The sequence below is a fragment of the Cyprinodon tularosa genome, unplaced genomic scaffold (genome assembly GCF_016077235.1).
Source record: "Cyprinodon tularosa strain WSP-4 unplaced genomic scaffold, ASM1607723v1 ctg210, whole genome shotgun sequence".
Lineage (NCBI taxonomy): Eukaryota > Metazoa > Chordata > Actinopteri > Cyprinodontiformes > Cyprinodontidae > Cyprinodon > Cyprinodon tularosa.
This window is the reverse complement of record NW_024038779.1, coordinates 563449-588124: the sequence shown is the minus strand read 5'-3', so window position 1 is coordinate 588124 and position 24676 is coordinate 563449. Positions and strand designations below refer to the sequence as shown.

Below are 24676 nucleotides of genomic sequence, written 5' to 3'. Positions count from 1 at the left end.
TTATGGGTAGCAGCACCTGTGTTTACTAAACTAACTTTACCATGGGACATTAACCAACATATTTTTATTGGGGTCATGTTATTTTATCATATTCATCAAGGGGTTGGTTGGTTTATCCTATCCTATCATAATTACTAGACATCCCAAGTTCCAAAAACTAATTTCAGGGAGATACTTATACCCCAACCGCCCGCCCCCCGGGGACAACGGACCCACACCGTGCCCCATACATACACACTTAAGGCCAGCAGCTTTTCAACAACTGTTTAACAGTAATTTCTTAAACACTAAACAGAACAGTATTGGTCTTTTATTTTTAATACTTTCAATCTTGTAGCCTTGAACATCGGTTGAGCTTTATGTTTTTCATGGGACTTTAGCATACAGTGCACTTCGCCACGGTGTCATCATTCCTCACCATGGCCGGTTCTAGACGGGGGCAAACAGGGGCCAGTGTCCCTGTAGATCATGTCCTGGCCCCTGTACAGAAGACATAATGCTTAAAAGAAATTCTAATGATCATATGCGCTGAAACAGACATGATTACTGATAGGTCATTTGGATCCATTTCATTGTTTCATTACAAATTCTGTTTTACTAATTATTCAAAAACAATAAGGTGATAGATTCAGTGGGATTGAGATAAGATCCCAATTTTCATCTGTCAAATGTTTTTTTTTCCACAAATAAAAAATGCTCTAATTTTTACAGATGAATTTAACATCTCTTCTTGAGTTCAAATTCAAATTTTTAGAAATTTAGTTTCAACTTAAGTAAAAAAAATATGTAAAATTCCTAAATTTTAAATGTATATTTACCTCATAAGAAATAGAATTTTTATTGAATCTCATTGAAAAGAAATTTTCCTTCATGCAGCTATATTAACATATTTGAATCCCTTGCCCTGTTTTTTTATTTCATGCTTTTCTGGGCCCCCATGAAAACATGCTGGCCCCCTCCTGGCCCCCTGGTACATTTGGTCTAGATCCGCCACGGTTCCTCCCCTTAACTTGACGAGGATATACTTTAGTATATTCTGCTGTAAAATTAGTCTGATATTTTCATGTTTTACTCGAGGATTGAACCTCTGCCATTTCCCAGGATGCACAGCTTTGAGTGGTAACTAGGTGACTGCCAGAGAGTAACCCAGAGAAACTTAGACTGATCCAATCATCTCTCTGTTCAACCAGTCGCCTGGAACGCTGGTTGATCAGAGCATCGCTTTGGACAGATACACTGCACAGGTTTCACAGCAACCTCCTCCCCACACCCCGCCCTCTCTTGTTCCTGGGCAATCGCAGTAGTTCTAATCCACACATGATGCATGAATCATTGCATTGCCCACTCGCTCTCACTCGCGTTAAAAAAACACCACCTCACAAAGTCTAAAATCCAGGATAATTTATCTGACTCGCAGGCATCCGTGAACAACTATTGATATCAGGGAGGTTCCCGGAGACTTGGGATGTCTGCATTACATAGTTTGGGGCTCTGAAAACTGTCCGGCTTACCGTAGGTTCTACTGCTGCAGCAGCAGCCGCACTGACATGCTCACTGCTCGGTTCGCCGTCGCCTCCACTACAACCACCACCACCATCATATTTTACATCAGACACTGGAGCAGATGAAGGGCCTGCTGTTGGAAACATGTCAGTCAGTTTGACACATTTCGCAGCGTCCGTTTGAAGAACTAATTTCTTTTTTTCGCGCAGTTTCTCTGCGCCTCCCTTGCGTTGATCCATTACTACTGTGAACCCCGCCGCACAAAGTTACAATGGAGAGTTAAGGTGTTTTTCTACCTTATGATTGGCCTAGCCCTTTAGACTGTCAGGGATGATAACCAATGGGCTGCAGTAGCCTGTGGTAAGGGCCGGATGATCGGAACAATGCCCGGTACGCCCAATTACCAGTCCATGCCTGCCTCCAACCACATTTAAGTCAGCAGTATGGCAGTATTTTGGCTACCCGGTTGAAACTAAGGATGGAAATCGTGTTGTTGACAAGAAGCACACCATTTGCCATAAGTGTTTTAGAAAGATTCCTCAAGTGACGGGCAACACAACAAATATGCAAACGCACATCAGACGGAACCATCCTGAAATTAACTTAAGTGGAGCCAAGAAACGCCAACAAGACTACTCTGACAAATTTGTTTCAAACAAAGTTTCCACCAAATTTGGACCGTGCACAGAAGATAACCAGGGCAATTTGAACGTTTATAGCTCTGGATATGCGGCCCTTTTCGGTGGCCGAGAATGAGGGATTCAGAATTTTACTTCATGTGCTCGAGCCTCATTATGAAGCGCCTAGTCGGGCACATTTCTCTCAGAATGTGCTTCAAAAACAAACAACGTTTGACAGCCATACAAGTGACAATTTATCTGAAATCCTGAAAGGCGCTGTGGCAGAATGGAGAATCAGCAGACCATACGCCCCCGTTCCCGTAACAACTGACAACGCAAGGAACATTGCAAATGCGGTCATAGCAGCCAGACTCTCCCCGCATATTCGATGCTGCGCCCGCACCATAAATCTGGCAGCGCAGAAAGGAATGGGAGTTAACCAGATGTCACGACTCCTTGATAGAGTCAGGAAAATAGTAACATTTTTCCACCGGAGCGCAGCAGCTGCAGCTGTATTGAAGGATAAGCAGAAAATGCTGCAGCTGCCCTCACACAAGCTTGTCCAGGATGTGGCTACAAGATGGAACCAGAGCCATGATATGCTTGAGCGCTACCTAGAGCAGCAGGCTGTTTTCTCAGCACTCACAGACAAGAGTGTGAAGAAAAACATAAAAGACATTGTCACTTTGTCTGATATTGATGTTAAACTTGGCGGGGATGTGGTCCAGCTGCTGAAACCCCTCAAAACAGTCACTCTCCTCATGAGCACTGATCAGATGCCAACAATTTCAATGGTCATGCCATTGAAACACAGAATCCTGGCCTCCATGAAGCACAGCAGCTCTGAGTCAGAAACAGTTAAAGAAACTAAATCTGCCATTGCCACTGATTTTGAAGATCCCTACTCTGATGCTGATCGGGCTCTGATCGAGTTTCTCCATGTAAGCACTGCACTTGACCCCCGGTTCAAATCCCTACCGTTTCTGGATGAGGCCACCAATGCCGCAGTTTTCAGGAGTCTGACTGAGGGGATTCTGGATAACTGTTCACATCCTGTTCAGGTATTTCACTGTTAATATCAATATAAAATTTAAAATTAAATTGTGTGGTTCAAAAGTCCTTTTAAATAATCTAAGCCCATTTAAATAGGCTAAAGTCAGCATTTGTACATATTCATATGAAAAAATGTTTTATTTTATTAAACTGACCATGCTTACACTGTAAATGTACCTAGATTTGATGTTTCATAAAATACTTTAAATATATATTCATTTGATCTAATATTGTGTTTTGAATTTTGTTTCAGGCCCAGACTTCCAGGGAGGAGACAGATAAGGAGATTGCCTCCAGCAGCAGTGCCAGTGATGGTCCTCCTCGAGCCAAAAAAGCACAGATCGCGGAACTATTTAGAGACCTATTTCCAACAACATCATCATCCAAGCCTTTTCCTCAGGTGGTGGAAGAAGAGGTACAACACTACAAATCTGTGCAGAGCCTCCCAGTGGAGTCTAATCCACTTGTGTGATGGAAGGAGAATGAACAACAGTTTTCCCACTTAGCCAAGTTGGCCAAACGTTTTCTGGGGATCCCAGCCACATCTGTTCCCAGTAAGATGGTGTTTTCCTCTGTACGGGACTTTGTAACAGCACAGAGTGAAAGACACCAAAGTGGACATTATGCTGTTGTTCCTAAAAAAAAATAATATTTATATAGCTTTAAATAAACCAAACAGGTTTGATGAAGCTGTGTTTATTTACTTTAAGTTTTAAGTTCTTTTGGAGGGCAAAGAACACAGAGTACAACCTCTGTCTTTTTTTTTTTGCCTGAAACAGTATCAGACGGGGAATTATGTTCCATGTTGGAGAGGTTCCTGAAGAGGAAGTGAAGTGATTAATTTATTGATTTCATTTATTTATTTTGCATAAACGTTTGCGTTTGTGGTTCATTGCTGATAAACCCTGTGTTTTTGAAGCTTTCGTTTTTCCCCCAGAGTTTTAACGTTTATTGATTTCTTTTGGTCTAAATAGTTTATCATTGAGGAGAGTGTCTTCAGTGTTTTCCATTTTAAACATTACCATATGTTCCTCATACGTTTGTATTTACTTGAGTTTTGATTATGTTTAATTGTGAAAGTATGTTTTATTTTGTTTAAGATTATGGCACACACTTCAAAGTTTCCCAAGTTTGTGTATGTAGAAATGGAGTCTATGAAACAAGTATTGTCAGGTTGCTTGTGGAAGTTATTTTGCTTTGTAGTGTGTTTGTGTACGGTTAAAGTTGATATTAATTGCAAATATTTTATTATTGTAATAGTTAAAAAATTTTTTTGTCTGTTTGTTTATAACTGTTACACCCCAAGGTCTAGGGGTTCTGGGGAAGTAACATAAAAATGTGTCCAGAGCAAATAAGTGGAATGTAAAAGGATTTATTACAAAAGATGGTTAAACAGACACAAAACAAATTACAGCTTAACCCAATTAAAACAAAAGAAAGGGGCAAAAACATTCAAGAATGGTTAAGAGCAAATTAGATTACAAACTGTCCAAACCAGTCAGACTAAGTTTAACACAAAACAACCCAAAAGAAAAGACAAAGGGAGCACCAATCCTCCCAAACACAAGCGTCTAGCTTGAACAAGTCCACCTAAAGCAGATTCATAAAAAATATACAAGCTAGGTCAAAGAGCTCTAATTGCCCAAAACAGTTTGAAACCAAAGTTGGGGGAACAGCAAAACAAAACCTTCTTCCTACTAGTTCTGCCCGAACTGAAAGCTTTTCCAGGAGCCTTTTATAAGGTGCAGGTGGGCCTCATCAACATCCTGATTGGCTTGACAATCGTCTGCTGGTCCAATCATGGCACTGCTCCTCTGCAGCCTTAAGGCAGCCAACATGATTTCTGTCAGAGCTGAACATGCATAACACAACAAGCCTGCACAGTGTATATATATATATATATATATATATATTTTTTTTTTTATTATTTTTTTATTTTTATTTTTTTTTTTCAAGTATCTTTGAAAGAGCCCAACAGATTTTACTTTCACAAGAGGAGCAGCAATGTAGGACAGGAAAGGAAAAACAGAAAAAAGTAGAAAAAATGAAGGAAAGAGGTAATAAAAGGGAGATAATGATAAAACATTTTCATCGACTTCATCATCTGCAATGAGATGTAAAAAGAACAGCACAACCAACGGATATGGTACTAGACATACAATAAAGTAACACCTAGATACTATCGCTGAAGTAGTATTATTTAATCTGACATGTACTCTGTGTTACCTGAAGACAAGAATATGGGCTCTCTGTATGGAAGTGATGGGTATGCAGATGCTGTCTCAAGATTAATCAACAACAGATCTCTATACTGATTGATGCTGAGTTTATCCTTACTTTTCCAATTCATTAAGATAGTTTTCTTTGCGATACATAATGCAGTGAAGGCCATGCAAACAGATTTTTTCCCCAGAGAGGTTCCCTTAAAGCCACCCAGCAAGCAAATTGAAGGGGAAAATGAGATTTTACAACACAGGCACAGTGATAAGTCCTTACATACCTGTACCCAGAACCGCTGAACCGGCGTGCATAACCATGACATGAATATAATGAATATAATTATCAAGATGACTGATATTGTATCCTCCAGTTTAGTCAGTGTCCTGTATAATTTAGAAAGTAGTTTGGGGGGTTTAACTCTAGGAATTCTGATACAGTGGTGGAAATAAGTATTTGACCCCTTGCTGATTTAGCAGGTTTGCCCACTTACAAAGAATGCAACGATCTATAATTTTAATCATATGTACATTTTAACAGTGAAAGACAGAATCCCAAAGAAAATTCCAGAAAATCACATCATATGAATTTATCAAAATTGATAACCATCTGATGAGGAAAAACTATTTGACCCCCTGGACTATAATATTTGACCCCCTGGACAAATTCCGAGGTTGTCGCCTGGCAACTCGAATTTTAAGCTCCCTCCAAAGATTTTCAATTCGATTCAGGTCTGGAGATTGGCTAGGCCACTCCAGAACCTTGATGTGCTTCTTTTTCAGCCACTCTTTTGTTGCTTTGGCGGTGTGCTTAGGGTCGTTGTCGTGCTGAAACACCCATCCTCAACCCATCTTCAGCTCTCACTGAGGGAAGGAAATGTCTGTCCAGAATTCCACGATTCATGGCCCCGTCCATCCTCCCCTCAATACGACAGAGTTGTCCCGTCGCCTTGGCTGAAAAGCACCCCCAAAGCATGATGTTGCCACCACCATGCTTGACGGTGGGGATGGTGTTCTTTGTGTTGTACTCGGTGTTCTTTGCCCTCCAAACACGACGAGTTGAGGCCAAAAAGTTCTATTTCGGTCTAATCTGACCACATCACCTTCTTCCAGGCCTCTTCTAAGTCGTCCAGGTGGTGAATGGCAAACTTCATGCGGGCCTGTACAGGGGGACCTTGCATGCGCTGCAGGATTTCAATCCATGACCACGTAGTGTGTTACCAACCATTTCTTTTGTAACTGTGGTCCCAGCTGCCTTCAGTTGATTCATTAGTTCCCCCCTTGTGGTTTTGGGATGATTCCTCACCGTTCGCATGATCAGAGACACCCCACAAGGCGAGATCTCGTGTGGAGGCCCAGACCTAGGGAGGTTGGCGGTGGTGTGGTGTTTCTTCCATTTCCTGATAACTGCACCGACAGTTGATCTTTTCTCTCCAAGTTGCTTTCCGATTCTCTTGTAGCCCATCCCAGCCTTGTGCAGATCAACGATCTTGTCCCTGGTGTCCGTAGAAAGCTCTTTGGTCTTGCCCATGGTGGTGATGTTGGATGCTGGTTGTTTGGGTGTTGACAGGTGTCTTTTATACAGGTAATGAGGTGAGGCAGGTGTATTTGATGTAGATAATTGGTTGGGATTGGGGCTGTGTCTTAAAGAAAGACTAACTGGCTTGTAGGAGCCAGAATAGTTGCTGTTTGGTAGGGGGTCATATACTTGTTTTTCCTCATCAGATGGTTATCAATTTTCATAAATTTATATGATGTAAATTTCTGGAATTTTCTTTGGGATTCTGTCTGTCACTGTTACAATGTACATATGATTAAAATTATAGATCGTTGCATTCTTTGTAAGTGGGCAAGCCTGCAAAATCAGCAAGGGGTCAAATACTTATTTCCCCCACTGTATATTAGTTGGAATTTGTAAACCTGCATCAATATGCTTAAATTTATTTCTAATTATAGCTTTAATTGGCTCATATTCTAAGAATTTATTCATGTTAATATTATGTCCATATTGCAAATTTATAGGATGAATTGCAGCATCCGAGATGTCAAACAGCAGTGAGCTGCTGATTAGGAAATAGTCGAAATGAGAGTAGGAACGATGGACATCAGAAAAGAAAGTGTATTCCTTACTGTTAGGATGAAGAGATTCCCATGCATCTCAAAGACCACAATCACTCATGTATTGTTTGACTACATTTAATGATTGCCAACTGCGCTGAGTCTCTGTTGTATTCAACCTGTCTATTTCTCCATTTAGACCAAAATTGAGGTCACCCCCAATAATTAGAGAACAGTCCTCTTGCTTTGAAAGTGCATGAAAAAGTTTGTGGAAGATTGAGGGGTCGTCAGCATTTGGACGATATATGCCGACAATACATAACGTTTGGTTATGAATAGATATTTTAATCATGATGAATCTGCCTTCAGGATCAATAATTTTGTCTAATAAAGTAAAACTGACGTTTTTGTGGATTAAAATTGCTACTCCTCTCTGTCTAGAGTTATAACAGGCCGCAAACACATCAGGGAACTCAGGGGAGTTAGGATCACTTACAGTGGTCACATATTTATGGGTTTCTTGCAATAAGACAACATCTGCATTTAATCTTTTAAGACAGTGAAAAATCTTAAACTGTTTCTCTCTGGTGCCAGCTCCATGCACTTTCTAAGTCACAAACCTTACATTCACCATAGGTGTGAATGGGAAGATGAAAAGTACATGCCTCTGAATAAATAGTTATACCTAGACCCAGGTAGCATGAAACCGTGTGCTTGTAATTGTGTGGATCACAGGGAAGAAGCAGACGAGGAAGATAAAGGAAGACAGAGAATTAAGAAAGTGCAAACAGTAAGAAAAGGTGAAAGAAGAAGAACCCCAGCCCATGCTTCCTGTACCCAGCTGTGACTAACAGCCATACCGTGCCAACGTGCTCTTGAGCTGTGCATATATTTGATTTATCACCATGATCCGTTCTATACATTTTTATCAAGTGTCACATGTTTTAAATCCAACTGTTGTGCATCTAATAAAGCCAAGGAGTGATCTTCTGATCCCTGAACAACTGACCATTAATATAAAGTTTGTAAACTGCTACTGTAGCTCTGATGCCTTAACTAACCCCTTGAACCCTGCGGGTCCAGCTGCTACATGACCTCATAGTTTTACCAAACCCCCCGTATTGATGTAAAAAACATATTTGGCACAGTTTGGTGACATTTATGGATAAATGTGCCAAAATGGCCTCTCCGCCTAAGAAATTTCTCACTAATACCATTCTAAAATAAATATGATTCATCTGATTGATACCAAATTTGGTATATTTTTACACAACATTTAGATTTGAAAGTCTGTACTACTTTTTTGTGCTATAAATAATATTTTGGTAGTGTTTTGCAATGTTTATTTAAAAGAAAATTTTGGCGAGGTTCAAAAAAAGCAAAATATTTTGTATTTTGTCCCTAATATTTCAGGCAGGGTCAAAGCTACAATGGTGCTGACACCAGAAAACCATTCTATGACATCTTACCTTTACAGAGGTACCAAAAGTTTCTTCTTAAATCTAATAGCTTTGAGGCTATAAGTTATTTACTTTTGTGTGTTTTTGTCAGGCAGAAATTTATTTATACCCCCTTAGGGTGTAAGAGGCTAATATATTTATTCCTGATTGGGAATAAGACCCGCCTACGATCTAGTATTTCCTTTGGAAACTGGTCATTAATGCTGAAATCTGTTCCTCTCAGCTCTCTGCCCTGACTCCTGACCTGCTCTTTTTGTTTGTAATGTTCAAACTTAGCTACGATTGGACAGGTTTTATCAGGCTTCTTACCTCCGAGCCGGTGAACGCGGTAGAAGGTGATGTTTTTTTACCTGGTCCGCCAGTATTTTTAGCTTTTGCTGGAGGAACTCACGGATTGTCACCTCGGGATCCTCCTCCTGCCACTCCGCGATTCATGCGAAGTCGAGGTTGTCTCTCATGCTCAGCGACTGAATGTCCAGAATGGATTCCTTAATCTTCTTATTTTCGCCGGACAGCTGGATCATCCCCTCGGTGAGTTTGGTGACTTTCCCCCTCAGCGCTTCATTCTTGGCAGTAACGGAGGCAAGCTGCGCTTATCAGGCTCATCAAGGTGTCATGTTCCAGTTTTAAACAATTGTTAAAGTTTTAACCTGACTTTTTTAATTTACAATTATTGGCTAGTACTTACATGAGTGGACATGTTTTTGAATTACCTGTATGTAATTTTACTTACGCACACAGCTCTCGTGAGATCTTAACTGCTCATTCACCCCCGTTCCTTTTCTTTCCCTCTTTTTTTCCACCACCGGGGGCTAGGAGTTGAGCCTGCAGGCTGGAGAAGCCGTGTGTACAAAGCCGGGGGCCGACGGAGGCCCTCCAATGGCAGGCCAAGTTTGCCAATCGGTCAAGGAGAGTGACCGTGGAAGACGTCCCTGGTCCACAACTCATCGGGCCCAGAACCGCTCCTGGGTGACACTTTTACAGATCAGCTCTTCGAAAGCCACTCTCCTTGAAACCGTTTCAAATCAAAGTGAGCTTCGGATACTCTGCCCTGGCTGCTGCTTGGATCCTATCCTCTGACACACTTGTTGAGCCACGCAATGCTGCAGAGATTCGCGGCTCCATCATGCCCTGTTCCTCCGTCTTCAAACATATCTGTGTTTCAACCATCAGCAGTCAGCTAGCTCGCTCCGTGTTCAGCTTGCTGACACTGATTCTCTTCAGGTGAGACATATTTGCTCCAAGGCTCTAGTGTTTCTTCATTCATACCTTCAGTTCTTTGCATAAATCTGGAACCTGAATTCCTTAATCGGACTCAATAAATCTGTAAACTAATTTAATTTCATTAGCCTAAACATGATCTTCGTCAGCTGATTAAATATTTACATCAATGTGTCTATGTTATTTAATATATATATTTAAAAAATCTCTTGGTTCATCTAGGTTTTTTTAGAGTCTATCGACTTATCGTCGGCGCATTGAGGTCGAGATGTATTTATCCCCTAGGAGACTGTCAGTTTTTATCACTTTTAAACTGAATCATGGTCATTTCTATCCTTGAGGAGTTGTGGCGGATTTGCTTTCGGCAATTCACCATGTTTTACTGTCATTTAACAAATTTCATATACTGGCACATGATGGAGAACTACATTTTATCAATCTCCTCATTCACAAGTTTTAGAAACACTTGTTTTACCTTAACAGTGATTTTTAACTGACACTTGTTTTACGTCAATTGTTTATATGTTTGAATTGTTTAGATAAGAGTTGTAAGTCATAAGTCATTTAGTGACCCAGTAGGAAGCTATTTGTCTCCTGCGCCTGTTGTCTGGTTGGTCATTATGTAGCTCACTGCATTCATAATCTCTGCTTCTAGTTTTAGATCATCATCCACTGCATGACTCAACGTCAGAACATTCACAGGCATTCCTCTCAGCGCGTTGTTTCGATCTAAATCTGCATCATGTTAGACGCGTTTCATCGTGAAGGGCATGCTAGGCACCCTCCATCCATCGCCTGGCATTCCTTTCTCATCGCTTCAGGTGTCATGACTCCCTCTATCTGTGGCAGGCGGTTATAGTGCCATTTTTCCATTGCTGCAGGTGCGCAGGGTGCCCTCCATCTAGTGGCGAGGGCCTATGCTCCCCTTTTTCCATCGCTGCAGGTGCTCATGGTGCCTTTACCTACCGCTGCAGGTGCTCAGGGCGCCCTCCATCCTTAGTGGCGGGCGCCTATGCTCCCCCTTTTGCCATCACTGCAGTTGCTCATGGTGCCCTCCATCCATCGCAGCGGGTGCTCACGGCGGCTTTTCCCATCGCTGCAGGTGGTATGGCACCGTTCAATCTCTTACCGACGCTCATGGCGCCCCTCTTCCCATTCCACAGGCGCTCTCAGCACCATTTTCTATCGCTGCAGGTGCTATGGCACTTTGATTGCATGGCGTTTCATGGCACCCCTTTTTTCATTGCTACTAGCTTATGGCACCCATTTTCCCTTTGCTAGGTGCTTGGCACCCTTCATTATCGCCCCTCTTGGCGCCCTTCATCCATCTCTGCAGGAGCATCATGGTGCGTTATATCTTTTGCGGCAAAATTTTTTGGCAGACTTCCTAAATCGCTACAGGCTCTCATGGATCATGGTGCCTTTCATCTTTGCAGCGGGCGACTCATGGCGCTTTTATCTTCGCGGTGGACACCTCATGCTTATCATTGTGGGTGTTTATGCCACAACATAGCAGCGGGCATTTTATGATGCTAGCACCGTGGCGGGCATTTTATGCTGCTAGCATTGCAGCGGATATTTTATGCTGCTTCTAGCATTGCAGAGGGCATTTTATACTGCCTTCTAGCATCGCAGCAGGTGCACCATGGCTTCCATTGTGGCAGACGCATCCCACTTGTATCCATTACAGCATCGCTTTTTTTCCATTACAGCAGTGCATTACGGCCCCCAGCTCTTTGCCTCAGGCGCATCGTGCTTTTAACCATCGCAGCAGCGCTCAGCTCATTGCTCCATGTAAATCTCACCCAAACCTGTCCATGCGTTTTCACCTCAACATCCCCTCACAAACTTTTGGTAGGCCTTCGCGGCAACCAGCCCTCTATTGGTAGGCCTTTGTGGCAACAGACCCTCTTTTGGTAGGCCTTTGTCGCAACTGGTCCACTTTTGGCAGGCCTTCGCAGCAACTGGCCCACTTTTAGTAGGCCTTCGCGGCAACTGGCTCTCTTTAGGTAGACCTTCTCGGCAACTTGCCCTGGCCCTCTTTTGGTAAGCCATTGTGGCACTGGCCTTTCTGTAAGCCTTTGCGGCTCATCGCCTCTGTTACTACTTGTCTACTCTACTTTTCTTAGCTTCACTTCAGTCTCTGCCTGAAATTTTCTATCGCTGCAGGTGCTATGGTGCTTTCATTGCACAGCGCTTCATGGCGCCCCTTTTTTCATTGCTACTAGCTTATGGCACCCATTTTCCCTTTGCTAGGTGCTTTGCACCCTCCATTATCGCCCCTCTTGGCGCCCTCCATCCATCTGTGCAGGAGTATCATGGTGCGTTATATCTGTTGCGGCAAAAGTTTCTGGCAGACTTCCTAAATCACTACAGGCTCTCATGGATCATGATGCCTTTCATCTTTGCAGCGGGCAACTCATGGCGCCTTCATCTTCGCGGTGGGTGCCTTATCATTGTGGGTGTTTATGCCACAACATCGCAGCGGGCATTTTATGATGCTAGCACCGTTGCAGGCATTTTATGCTGCTAGGATTGCGGCAGATATTTTATGCTGCTTCTAGCATTGCAGAGGGCATTTTATACTGCCTTCTAGCATCGCGGCAGGCGCTCCAAGGCTCCCATTGTGCCTGACGCATCCCACTTTTATCCATTACCGCATCGCTTTTTTTCCATTACAGCAGTGCATTACGGCCCCCAGCTCTTTGCCTCACGCGCATCGTGCTTTTAACCATCGCAGCAGCGCTCAGCTCATTGCTCCATGTAAATCTCACCCAAACCCGTCTATGCGTTTTCACCTCAACATCCCCTCACAAACTTTTGGTAGGCCTTCGAGGAAACCAGCCCTCTTTTGGTAGGCCTTTGTGGCAACTGGCCCTCTTTTGGTAGGCCTTTGTCGCAACTGGTCCATTTTTGGCAGGCCTTCGCAGCAACTGGCCCACTTTTAGTAAGCCTTTGCGGCAACTGGCTCTCTTTAGGTAGGCCTTCTCGGCAACTTGCCCTGGCCCTCATTGGGTAAGCCATCGCGGCACTGGCCTCATCGCCTCTGTTACTACTGGTCTACTCTACTTTTCTTAGCTTCATTTCAGTCTCTGCCTGAGCATGCTGTCGTATCGGCCTCAACCTCAGCAATTTTTTTTTTGGGGGGGGGGGACAGCTCTAGTTTTTGCTACTGTTCATGCATATCTATCGAAATTAAGTGCTATTTTTCCTGCCGAGATCTGAGCGCCAAAGACAAAGCAATTTTATCAATAAATTTCTCCTAATCGTCTTTTCCCTTTGTGTAAGTTTTTCAGATTGAAATAGAGCCTAGGCGGAAATCCAACTGAAAAAATGTATTGTTTTTTTCATACATCCACCTGCGGCACAGCCAGTCGGCTTTGAACCACACCTCCATGAAAGCCAATCGGCGCCTTGTGATGCCGATCACTTCGTTTCGAACCACTTAGCCTCATGGATTACATATCTCGACTGAAACATCTGGCTTAATCATCATGGCTTGCTTGTTTCGCCTTCGCTCTTCTTGTTTTGCTGGTTAGCTAGATCATTGCATCCCGCTCCCACTTTCTCAGTTCATCGTGGCTTGTGTATCATATCCCCAGCTTATTGCTGCACAGGCGTGTGTTCTCTGCTTGCACCCTTCGCTCATTGCTACGCAGACCTCGTCTGTGGTTGTGGTGGGCCAGAGTGCTCAGCCACAGCTTCTTTGCTGTTACCACCACAGTCATCACTGCATAATTATTTCAAGCGTCTTTGGCTACATTCACACTGCAGCCTGAAGTGACCCAAATCTGAATTTTTGGCCAATATGTGACCTGAATCTGATCTTTTCATGGCAGTCTGAACAACACAGATCTGATTTTTTCCAATCCGACCCAGGCCACTTGACTATGTGGTCCTGAATCCGATACGAATCTAATCTTTTCAAATGCGACCTGTGTGTGAAGGGCCAGGCCGCATTCATCCGACCTGGACTCCATTAATACCCAACAAACGTCACTATTCTGTGTCATGCTATGCAGAAGCGGCAAGAAAAACAACAACCATGGCAGATGAGGATGCGGAGAGCAATATTTATGTTTAACTATATTGAAAAGATTGTGTTTTTATGGTTGGAAAAGACCGCTAGATACTTAGATACTTGTCTACTCTACTTTTCTTAGCTTCATTTCAGTCTCTGCCTGAGCATGCTGTCGTATCGGCCTCAACCTTGGCAATTCTTTTTTTTGGGGGGGGGGGGGGGGGGGGGGGGGGACAGCGCTATTTTTTGATACTGTTCATGCATATCTATAAAAATTAAATGCTATTTTTCCTGCCGAGATCTGAGCGCCAAAGACAAAGTAATTCTTTCAATAAATTTCTCCTAATTGTCTTGTCAGTCTGCAGCAGCCCTCTCTCGGCATAGCCGTGTGTGAAGGACCGCTGGCTCTAATGCCGACTTTTTGAGTTCTTTTTGGCAAAATGTTAATTTGATTTGTGTTTATCTGACCGTGTTCATTATTATTCCCCCAATAAATGTAAAAAATCTTAATTTATTATTATCTGGGGACCATTAATAACGGGAGATAAAATGCAGCTATAGACTAGCTGAGCGTGTGGTTACGTCACGAGTACGCATCGGTTCCAATTGACACATATGCTGCGTGCTTGCGTTCTCACCAAGTTCAGACCTTCTGTGCACTTGCCAAGACCGAACTTGACGAGAACGCGAGTACGGACTCGCGTTCTCGTGAATTGAGAAACGGCCCTACCTGTTTTCGTTCAATGAAACAAAGTGTAAATTACAATGATAAATATATTTACCTTATTGTCAGCTACCCTGACACTGACACACCTGCACTGACAGAAATAAATTTCAATATATTTTAATGAAAGTACATGATTATAACTCTTTTCCTCTTGTTTTTATATCATTATAATAGTTGTTTTTTCCACTCTTGAGTCCCTCTTCACACATTACTGCTTATATTTTTTACTGTCTAAACAAATAATATGGTTGTGGAGTGTGTGGAGTACACCACTGTGGTGGGCCTAATATCTGGTCATGATGAGATCCACAACAGTAAATAAGTACACACTCTGGTGTAGTGGTGCTCGAGGAGAAACTTATCCTGAACACAAATAGGACCAAGGAGGGCATAGTGGTCTACAGGCGAACCAGGAGGACTGAATACACTTCTCTCTGCTTACAAGGGGAGGTGCTGCAGCTAATGGACAGCACTCACATTGACTCTAATCTCCCCTGAACTGAGAGTGTATCCCACCTGATGAAGAAGGCCCAAGAACAGTTCTTCTCTCTCAGGAAACTGACACAGACAGGCCTTTCTTAAGCTGCTTGTGTAAACTCATCGTCTTTGGTCTCCCTGCATCTGGTTCCTTGGTCAACCTCCTCTACTAACAGCTATGCAATTGCTTCTTTGAACATTCTTGTGTTGAACACTGAGTTTTAAAGATGCGGCAGGACAATTTTAATTTTGGGTGCAATCAAAGGTAATTTTCATTTTGGAATTTAGACTGTTTTGCCTCTATTTCCATCAGATCTCAGAGGTGCCTTGTATTTTGTCCAATTTTATGTTGATGTTTCAATTTGATGTTTATGATACTTATCAATCTGATAGTGATTAATCAAGCAATAAGTACCTTTCTATCCAAATCCTACCTTGTTGTCGAGTATTTTATTGGGGTGGAACCTATAAGTGTCAGGGGACTTAGTTTTAACCAACCTCTTCTGAAAATTTAAGGCAAGGCAAGGGAAGTTTAATTGTATAGCACAATTCAGTACAAAGACAAATTAAATTGCTTTACATGAATTCAACTATAAAATACAGCAGTTAACAGCTTTACCTCAACAGTCAAAGGCAGCTCCAATTAATATGGTTTTTTAAATTTAGCTCAAAAGAATTCCAGCTTTCAGGATTTGTACAGTCTTCTGGAAGTTTGTTCCAGGTAAGAGGTGCATAGGAACTAAACCCTGCTTCTCTATGTTTGGTTCTGGTTCTGTGTGTACAGAGTAGGCTTGAACTGCAAAACTCAAAAAAATAAAGGGAACACATCCATCCATACACACATCAATGGTATGGAAGCACACAGGAGGAAGGACTTAGCACTGCGTGATTAGCACTGGGAGTGGTGGGATGCTATCCACCAGATCTGGACATGGTTTAAAAAGCAGTCCAAAAAAGGGTATAGTTGAGAAAAGTTTTAGCCTACAAAATGGTATTTAAGTGGTTTCTTGATTATCATTTACAGAGGGGTGTTTTCTTATTTTTTTTTTTCATTGGGCTGGAACAGATTACAAAGCTTTTTCCTCTAATAAGTAATGTCATCATATCAATAGTGACTCTTTACAGAAAAAAGAGGCACTATTCATACTTCAAATTCTACTTTTCTCAGCAATGTAATGTAGTTTTTCATGGACACTTAATGCAAACTTCACAATTCTTAATTAAGTGGCTAATGGTTCTGTAATTTAAATGTAATTTTACCAATGAAATAGGGTTAGATATGAAGTAAATTGACTTAATCCCCCTGAGAGTGTTTTCTGTGTCCCAGAGGTCCTATCAGTTGCCCTTCCTGTCCCTCATACTGCCCTGTTTGCAGCTGACTGTCATCCATCCAGATAGATCGAGGTCTAACAGAGGGACATGCCCCGTTAAGTGATTGAGCTGTAAATACAAAACGACTAGGAGAAAGACTTCATCATGTGTGAACTCATTCAACGCTCTGTCCCCTTTCTTGGAGTCTGACACTGTCTGAATCATGTCTATCATGAAACGGGGGGACATCTCTGATTATAAAGGAGGAGAGTGAGGCACACAGTCAGTAGTATGTATATGTACCGTATGTGTGTGGGTGAGTCACTGGGCTTTGAAAAGGTGCTGAAGCATTAAACTGCAATTCTGAGATGATCTTCATATCAACCAAACAGGAAGCGCAGATTGTGCAAGGTAAAATTTATGGAAATAGTCATAAAAAGTGAAGACTGCAGAAATGGGATATGTCAATAAAACTCACAATCTACTGCAGTTTGCTGAGCAGATCAGAGACACGGCTGTTAGGCGGCATGGATCTAATTTTCTCAATAAAACGCAGTTAAGTCAACATCACTAAAGGTTTCATAAATCCTAATACAGGACAAATTAATCATGAATGTGTTTACCATTGGCAGAGCCCCGCTGCTGCACTAAATCCCTTGTTAATGACAGAATTAAGAAACATTTTTTTTCAACGATAAAGAAGCATCCACTAAATGTACCGTACTATTCGTTTGTAAACATTTGAACTTATATCTGTGTTGTTTGAAGATTGATATTTCAACATTTGAATGAGGATTATTTTTTAGAAATTCTTTCGACATCAGATCTATTCTTAAGATCATTTCATGACCCGCACCTCCAAAATTTTCCACATGGGTGGTGGTGAATGCAGACATGAGGAGAACGGGTGGAGAAGGCATATTGAGACAACCTCTGGGGGAGGAAAAGGACCTCAGCTGCTTTAATAGCAAAGAATGGTTTACGTGTTATAAGAATACTGCAAAAATGATCTAGAACTAAGCAAAATGTCTTAAATTAAGTGTATTTATCCTTAACTTGAGTAGGTAAATAAGATGATTTGCCAAAGCAATGAGTATTTTTACTCTTAAATAGGATGATTTGCTAATATGCACAAAAAAAAGACACTGAAATTATTTTTTCTAATATTAAATGTACATTGTCTTGTTCCATTGGCAAATTATCTCACTCAATTCACCTCCTCAATTCAAGAAAAAATGCACTTATTTTAAGAATAAATGGCTTATTTAAATTTAAATTTTTTGTGTTGAAAAACTACAGCTGGTCTGTGGAAATCAAAGTGAGCTAACAGACCCTACATGGTCTAAACATGCTAAAATGGCAATTGATTTTAACTTTGCTAATATACAGCATTTCCCTTTATTTACCTTTAAGCATACATTGATGACTCTGCTTACTGACTCCTAAAAAAGAAAGAAAATGGTTAATGGGTTGAAGGGATTTTGAGACACACCTGCAGTGCAAGTAATTTAAAAAAACTTACAGTTTGCCAATCATATACATGAAAATCTGTTGAAAGCCTTGCACATTTTGGCAAGGTAAACCCAAATACCTAATGTATGTAAAACATATTTGTGACTTATTTACTACTCATGTTTATTTTTGCTATAAAGTCCTGCCTACCAAAAAGCTTGTGTTTTTTTGTTCAAATTTCTTCAGACCATTTGGCCTGTAGAGTACAGCATAACATAGACACTAAATTTTGATACAGCCTCTGTAGGATCTTTTCAAGCAAATGTGTGTAATTTGTGGTTCGTTGTAAAAGTTTTGCACGTTTTTCCTTTTCAATGAGAGATATGATTTGTTCTTTAACCTAGTGCCATAGAACTGCTTTTTAATGTGCCACCAAATAAAGTATATTTGTTTTACAACATAGCTTGAGTTAGCAATTATGTGGTGGTATTTTAAACGTGGTCATGCATTTGACAGATCCAAATATTTGTATTCTGTGTGCCCTAAAAACAACCCACTGCACACATAAACCACCTTTATTGCAGCAACTTCAGTGCATGTTATAAACAAATCTCTTTGTACCAAAACAGTAGCTATTAAACATTTGTTGGCATCAAATTATTAACATTAAATTCTTTAAATTTTTTCTTTCATTTCACCAGGGTCTAAACATTTTTATTTTTTAGTGGAAATAAGCCCAATGAGTGGATGTTTTCATGTCTTTATTTACCTTTCACAGTAAGTACAGTGTAACAACACCCTACATTTGTAAAAAAAAAAAAAAAAAAAAGAAAAAAAAAAAGAAACATTAAAAGCTACTATAAAAAAATACCTTAACACTAAACAATTATGTTTATGATTCTTTCATGCAGTGCCAGTTTTGATTCAATGGCTTTTTGCCCTCAATAAGGGAAACAAATATTTGTATTTATCTCTGATTATTTGTGATTTCTAAAACAAACATATGAGTGTATAATGTAGTACTGTATATACTTAACAGTTTTCAGCATTTTTAATCACTTCAAAAGCAGTTACAAATAAAAACAAATATAATTTATTCAGGACATTAACTGGTTCTTAAATTTAACAGTGATTTAAGAAAAAGATGAACTAAAGTCAAAGTATGATAATAAAAATGGAGAGCTATTACTCTTTGTCTGGCCTGACACCAGCTGTTTGTTCATTTTTCAGGTTAAAGCATGTAGTAGCAGCCCTGTCTAACCATTTTCAGGTCTTTATTTGAGGCAGTGGTCAAGCTCAGGGTTAGAACCACGACTCCTTTTGGGAAGTGTGAGCCTAGATCAACAGTAATCCTTCTTCCATGGAGGTCACACTCTAGTTATAAGAGAGCAAAGGTTCCATCCGCTGTTTGCAGCCCAGCTTCCATTAGCAATCTGTTAGACGCAGTCCACCGAGAGGAAGGCCGGCCTAAAGCACACGCCCCTGGGAAAGTGCAGAAACACAAAGCCACACACACACTCAGGCTCGCAGCACTGAGCTTGTTTGATGAAAAAGAACAATTAAGGGAGAAATGAGGGAGAATCATCAGGGGAAATGGTTGATGAAGACTTTATTGATTAGAATGGCTCCACTGATCCAGCTCTCATTGTAGCAATTACCACTGGCTGCCAGCAAAAGTGGAAGGCCTCACAGTGCAGCGGCCTATCTGAGGACAACGATGTGAACAAAAGAAATCATTTGTAGCCAAACAATCATGCTTTATCCTAAAAAATAGAGGATAAAAGAAAGAGACCCAACAGAGCTGCAAATAAGTAAGACTAAGAAGCCTAATAACACAAAAAAATAGTTTTTCCCCAACTATTTTTTAATCACAAAACTACCTTACTGCACTACATAACTAAAGAATAAAGCAATGTCTTCCCTGCATATTTCTGGCCTCCTATTTCTGGACTTTACATAAACACACAAACACCAATGATTGATTCAAATCCCTGTGAATAAAGCAATAAAATCTAATAGGGGTACATCTGAGCAAACAGAGACCTACCAGAGAGCTCAGTCCTTGTTCATTTGTTTGCTCAGCTCAAACCGAGTGGTATTTGTATTTAAATAGGACAGACACCTGCTCACAGCCTAACACTGAAAATGCAAAGAAGGCAGACACTTCCCCCTAATGTGCTTCCCAAATCAAGATGAAAAATGATTAAAAATATTATAGTTGCATGTTAAGAAGACTAAAGGGTCGTTCAGCGAATAAGTCACAACTATTTGTGTTGTTGAATTTTGCATTGCAAGGAATATAAATTGGTACTTACAAGATTTTTGCAGCATAGAGGTAAAAGGTCAGCTGAGGTAAGAAATCTGCAATGAAGCACAATAGGGACAGAAATCTACGTTTATTTTATCTGCAGACTACAAAATATTAATTAGAAACCTACATCGCCTATATTTACAGCTCTTATATTTTTCTGTATTTTTTCATATTGCTGTGACAAAAAGAACAAGAGAGAAAGAAAGAGAAATAAAATCATTTCAGTTTTTTTTTTTTTTATATATTTCATATATATGTATTTAAAAAACTGGGAAAAAAAACCCAGCTTGGATTTGAATTTAAGTCAATACAAAAATGAAAACTATATATCTTCCCCAGCTAAATACATGTGAAACATTTTGATATTTTTCTCAAAAGAATTTAAAAACAATTTGACATTTTTCATTCAACTTCACAATAATGCAATACATTTTGTTGGCATGTTACATTATTTTCCAATAAAATGCATTGAGTTTGGGTCTGTGGCATGAAATAGTAGAGAAGCTCTAATTAAATGTATATATACAGTATGAATATACTAAATGTAAATTTAATAGCAAATATTGGAGGATTTGTGAGAAGAAAACTGGTTTGGTCGTAAGAGAAAACTTATTGGAGGCTGACAAAAGCAGAGGAAGAATTCATCAATAAAAATAATCACGTTTAAAACAACCTTTAAATCTACCCGACGAATCATAATTAGGGTAGATAGACACTGCAAAGACATTTAAAACTTTTAACACTACTAGAACCTTTCACATATACTGAAAATGAAAAAAATAATACTTATAAACACAACTATTATTGCATTTTTTTTCTTTTCCTTACCCCCTTAAAGCTTGCTTTTCATATGACGTTTGTACTGTTAATAATGATGACCGATGAGATTCCTAGTCCACACACAGATTTGCACCTAAAGCTATCTCTAATTTTGATTCTAAAATCTCTTGTCAAATATGATTAAATTTTCTATAAACATTATTTTCTTAAATTAATCATCTTTGTTGGGCTTTATTGACATTTTTAAAGGAACCAAAAAAAGGTCAACAAAATTTTTCATAACATCCCCTTCTCACTCAGTCCATTCTCCCAGTTTCCAATTTCCTGAACTATTTAGCAAGGGCAGCCAAACAAAACTGTGATAATGGTCAAGGGAGAAATACAAAGGGACAAAGACAATCTGTTTATGCTCTAGATGGAGATGAATGGAGCATAATCCATTCCCTTTCATTTCATCGGCCCCTCCTGTGCCATGGCTGCTCCCTACTTAACCGCAATGATGATTAATCCTGCGCTCAGTATTTATACTTTCTAATTGTAATTAGCCTGAACTATCAATTACACTTAGTGCCTAATTGCCCTTCATAAAGTCAACTCCCCAGGTTTAAACGGGACCATTTAAATAATGTAACTAATAGCTCTTGTCTTTACGTTGTGGATACATCTTCATTGCGGCACGCGTAAACCATGATGGCTGCTCGTTATTTAACGTGGCAAACAAGAGAAGGAGTGCAGGTGGCACTGTGGGGCTAATTGTTGTAAATGAATTATGATGTGACCTTCTCAGAAGAATAGCTAATCAATGCTCTCAGTGAGTGACAGTGAGCTCTTTGCAGATGCCAGAGCTCTTACTTGCAGGCCCTTCTTGGAAAAAATACCTTGCATAAAAATCAAAGCCTATAAGTCTATAATAAATGAAAACCAGAAGCAGCTTTTTGTCTCTAAATATTTCATTTCTTTACTGTTTGCCCCGCTATCCTTGCAGTAACTATCCATCATCTTCCATTAATATCAATGGCCTAACCCAGACACTCAACCTAACCATTACCAATACATTCCTAACCCTAAAACTAAGCTAAAATCAATTCACACCTTAGTCCTAAACCTTACGTGATCTTTGCTGTTTTACTACTATTCTTCATCTTTTATTCTCCTATGACACAGGCCATTATATTAATAAAATGTGTAGGTTTTTTCTAAGTTGCAAAGAAAGTCAAGGTGCCACTGCATAGCATGTTCTTCACCATCAAAGGGCCTTAAGAAAATCGGTGAAACTCTGATAGGAAGAGGTCTGTCATACTCAAAACATTATCTTTAATTGGTGGGAAAGTTTCTGATAGTAAAAAACTTGTATGAAAGTCAGCATATAGGAAAACAGCTTCAAGAACAGCTTAACAGTATTCAGGTCATCTTAATGCAACATTCTGTAATGACCAAGAATATAAATCCAAGCAATGCAAGAATTACTTAATAAAGAACAAGACCGTAAGCTTCAGACCTTAAAGCTACAACGTGTAATAATTATAGGGATTTACTGATGGAAATATAATATACATAAGTATGTAATTAATTAGAATCTACAAACATTAAGTCTCAATGTTTATGTTTGTGTTGTCTTAGAAATGACTATTTATAATCACATAGGGGTGGATCGTGCATGTATGGAGGCAGACATCTATCTTTCTTTTAAAGCCACCAAAAAACTTCTTAAGCCCTAATTCATTAGCCTAGTAAACTAGCCCCACCCGCCAGCGGCCAAAATTATTTTTGCCTGCGCGTTTGGTCTAGCTTCGATCAATGCCCCAGGCCCTAGAACTGGTGGGCCAATCACAACACAGAGATGTGTTTTGAATTTCTGGATGCAAAGCGGGCGGGGTTTTGAGGGCGTGACGACAACGCTGGAGAAAGCACAAGAAGGAAGATAGCAACAACTATTGAACAGTAGCATGCAATGTGGCAGCAGCAGCTTTCAATGGAGCGCTCCACTGAAAGTTAAAAGTTCTCTTTTCTGTTGCTGTTGTTCATTAAAAGTACATTTTAAGATCATTTGAGGCAAGAATATTATACTTTAAAGCGTCACTATATGGTCCATTTACCGTTGCGCTCATTGATCAGAGCGTTGGCCAATAGGCACAGACATGGTTTGAAAAAAGACGGGTTGTTCTCATCAACAATCTTCCGATGTCTCATTCAGCGGGGCCAGACTAAATAACATATTTAATCTCACATTTAGTCTGGATTATCAAGCTACTAATTCATACTTTTTCAACATTATTTTCTCTAGTTTCCATTTTGATTAAAAACATGTCTCTGTTGCATCTTTCACTGAAACAGTAGTCGATTCAGTCTACTTTCTCATCTCCTAATTTTTATACTTAATAATACAATGTTAATGTACATGAAACAACATAATTGAAGAATTTAAGTAATTTGATGCTGTGATCTAATGGAAACAAAACTCTTCATCATATTACAAGATTGGTAAACTGGATGTTGCGTAAACCATTTTGCGCCATGATGGCCTCCGTATTGTTGGAGGGGGAGAAGCAGTGGGGGGAGCGGTTCATGTCACTGCTATCTACAGTCTGACCGTTAGATGTCGCTGAAAATTACACACTGCAGCTTTAAGTGGTCAGTAAAGACTCTGTACGTATGGTTTGGGATAAACTTTACAGAAACACAAAGGTAAGTCAGACTTCAAAGGCATAATTTCAGCCAACTGATTGAAAAATGCTGGCCAGCAGATATCCCTCGTTCAAGGAGAGACTTGAACCTACAAAGAAAAAAATGACTAAAATGCCAAAATCCGAAATCTACTAATCAAAATGACAAAATGACACATAATCCACACGGCCTTGGGAGACTTGAAAAGCCATAGAAGGCCTAAGAAGAAATTCAAGTTCTTCCACAAACTGAGATACAATTCAGGAGAAGGAAAAAAACCATTTGGCCTCTGTCCGTCAGTGGTGACTCTGTGAAAAGAGTCTCCAGCTCTAGGTTTCTGGGCCAGGAGATAGAGGATGACCTGACATGGAGGGTCAACACTACCATCTTCAAGAAGGATGAGCAGAGATAGCGCTTTCTGGGAATGTTGAGGAATAACTATGTCAAACAAAAGCTGTCAGTCTCCATCTACCAGTACTTCAGACAGTCCTTCCTCATCTCCTTCTTCTGTGTTTGGCTCTCCAGCTGTACAGGGGCAGATAGAAAAACACTGCAAAGGTTTTTGACACAGCCCAAATAATCACTGGGTTCCTACTCCCCTCCATGGAGGAGGAGGGGGAACCATACAGCAACTAGTGCCTTGGAGAAGCTTAAATAGCCAGAGACCCATCTCTTTCTAGAAACTCTCTTTTTGAACATCCAGCTCTTGGCAAAGGCTGTAGGCCTCTGAAAACCCATACAAACAGACTGAAGAACAGCATTTATGTCAGTCCTCTAGCTGCACTTAAAACAGCTATTCTGT

At 40.4% G+C, this 24676-nt stretch overlaps 1 protein-coding gene across 1 annotated transcript; it reads left to right on the top strand.

The window, feature by feature from the left end:
• The first annotated feature begins 1450 nt into the window (after positions 1–1450).
• Positions 1451–3972, top strand: LOC119783723 (E3 SUMO-protein ligase ZBED1). Its single transcript, XM_038285363.1, has 2 exons — positions 1451–3184; positions 3430–3972. Exons 1-2 carry the CDS (start codon positions 2231–2233, stop codon positions 3646–3648), a joined length of 1173 nt encoding a protein of 390 aa, XP_038141291.1. The 5' UTR covers positions 1451–2230; the 3' UTR covers positions 3649–3972.
• The last annotated feature ends 20704 nt before the right edge of the window (positions 3973–24676 follow it).

What these genes read in the sequence shown, in the direction of transcription:
- LOC119783723 (XM_038285363.1), top strand. Translation starts at nt 2,231, where the DNA reads ATGCGGCCCTTTTCGGTGGCCGAGAATGAGGGATTCAGAATTTTACTT. An exon ending in ACTGTTCACATCCTGTTCAG is followed by an intron (nt 3,185 to 3,429) that starts GTATTTCACTGT and finishes ATTTTGTTTCAG; the next exon opens with GCCCAGACTTCCAGGGAGGA.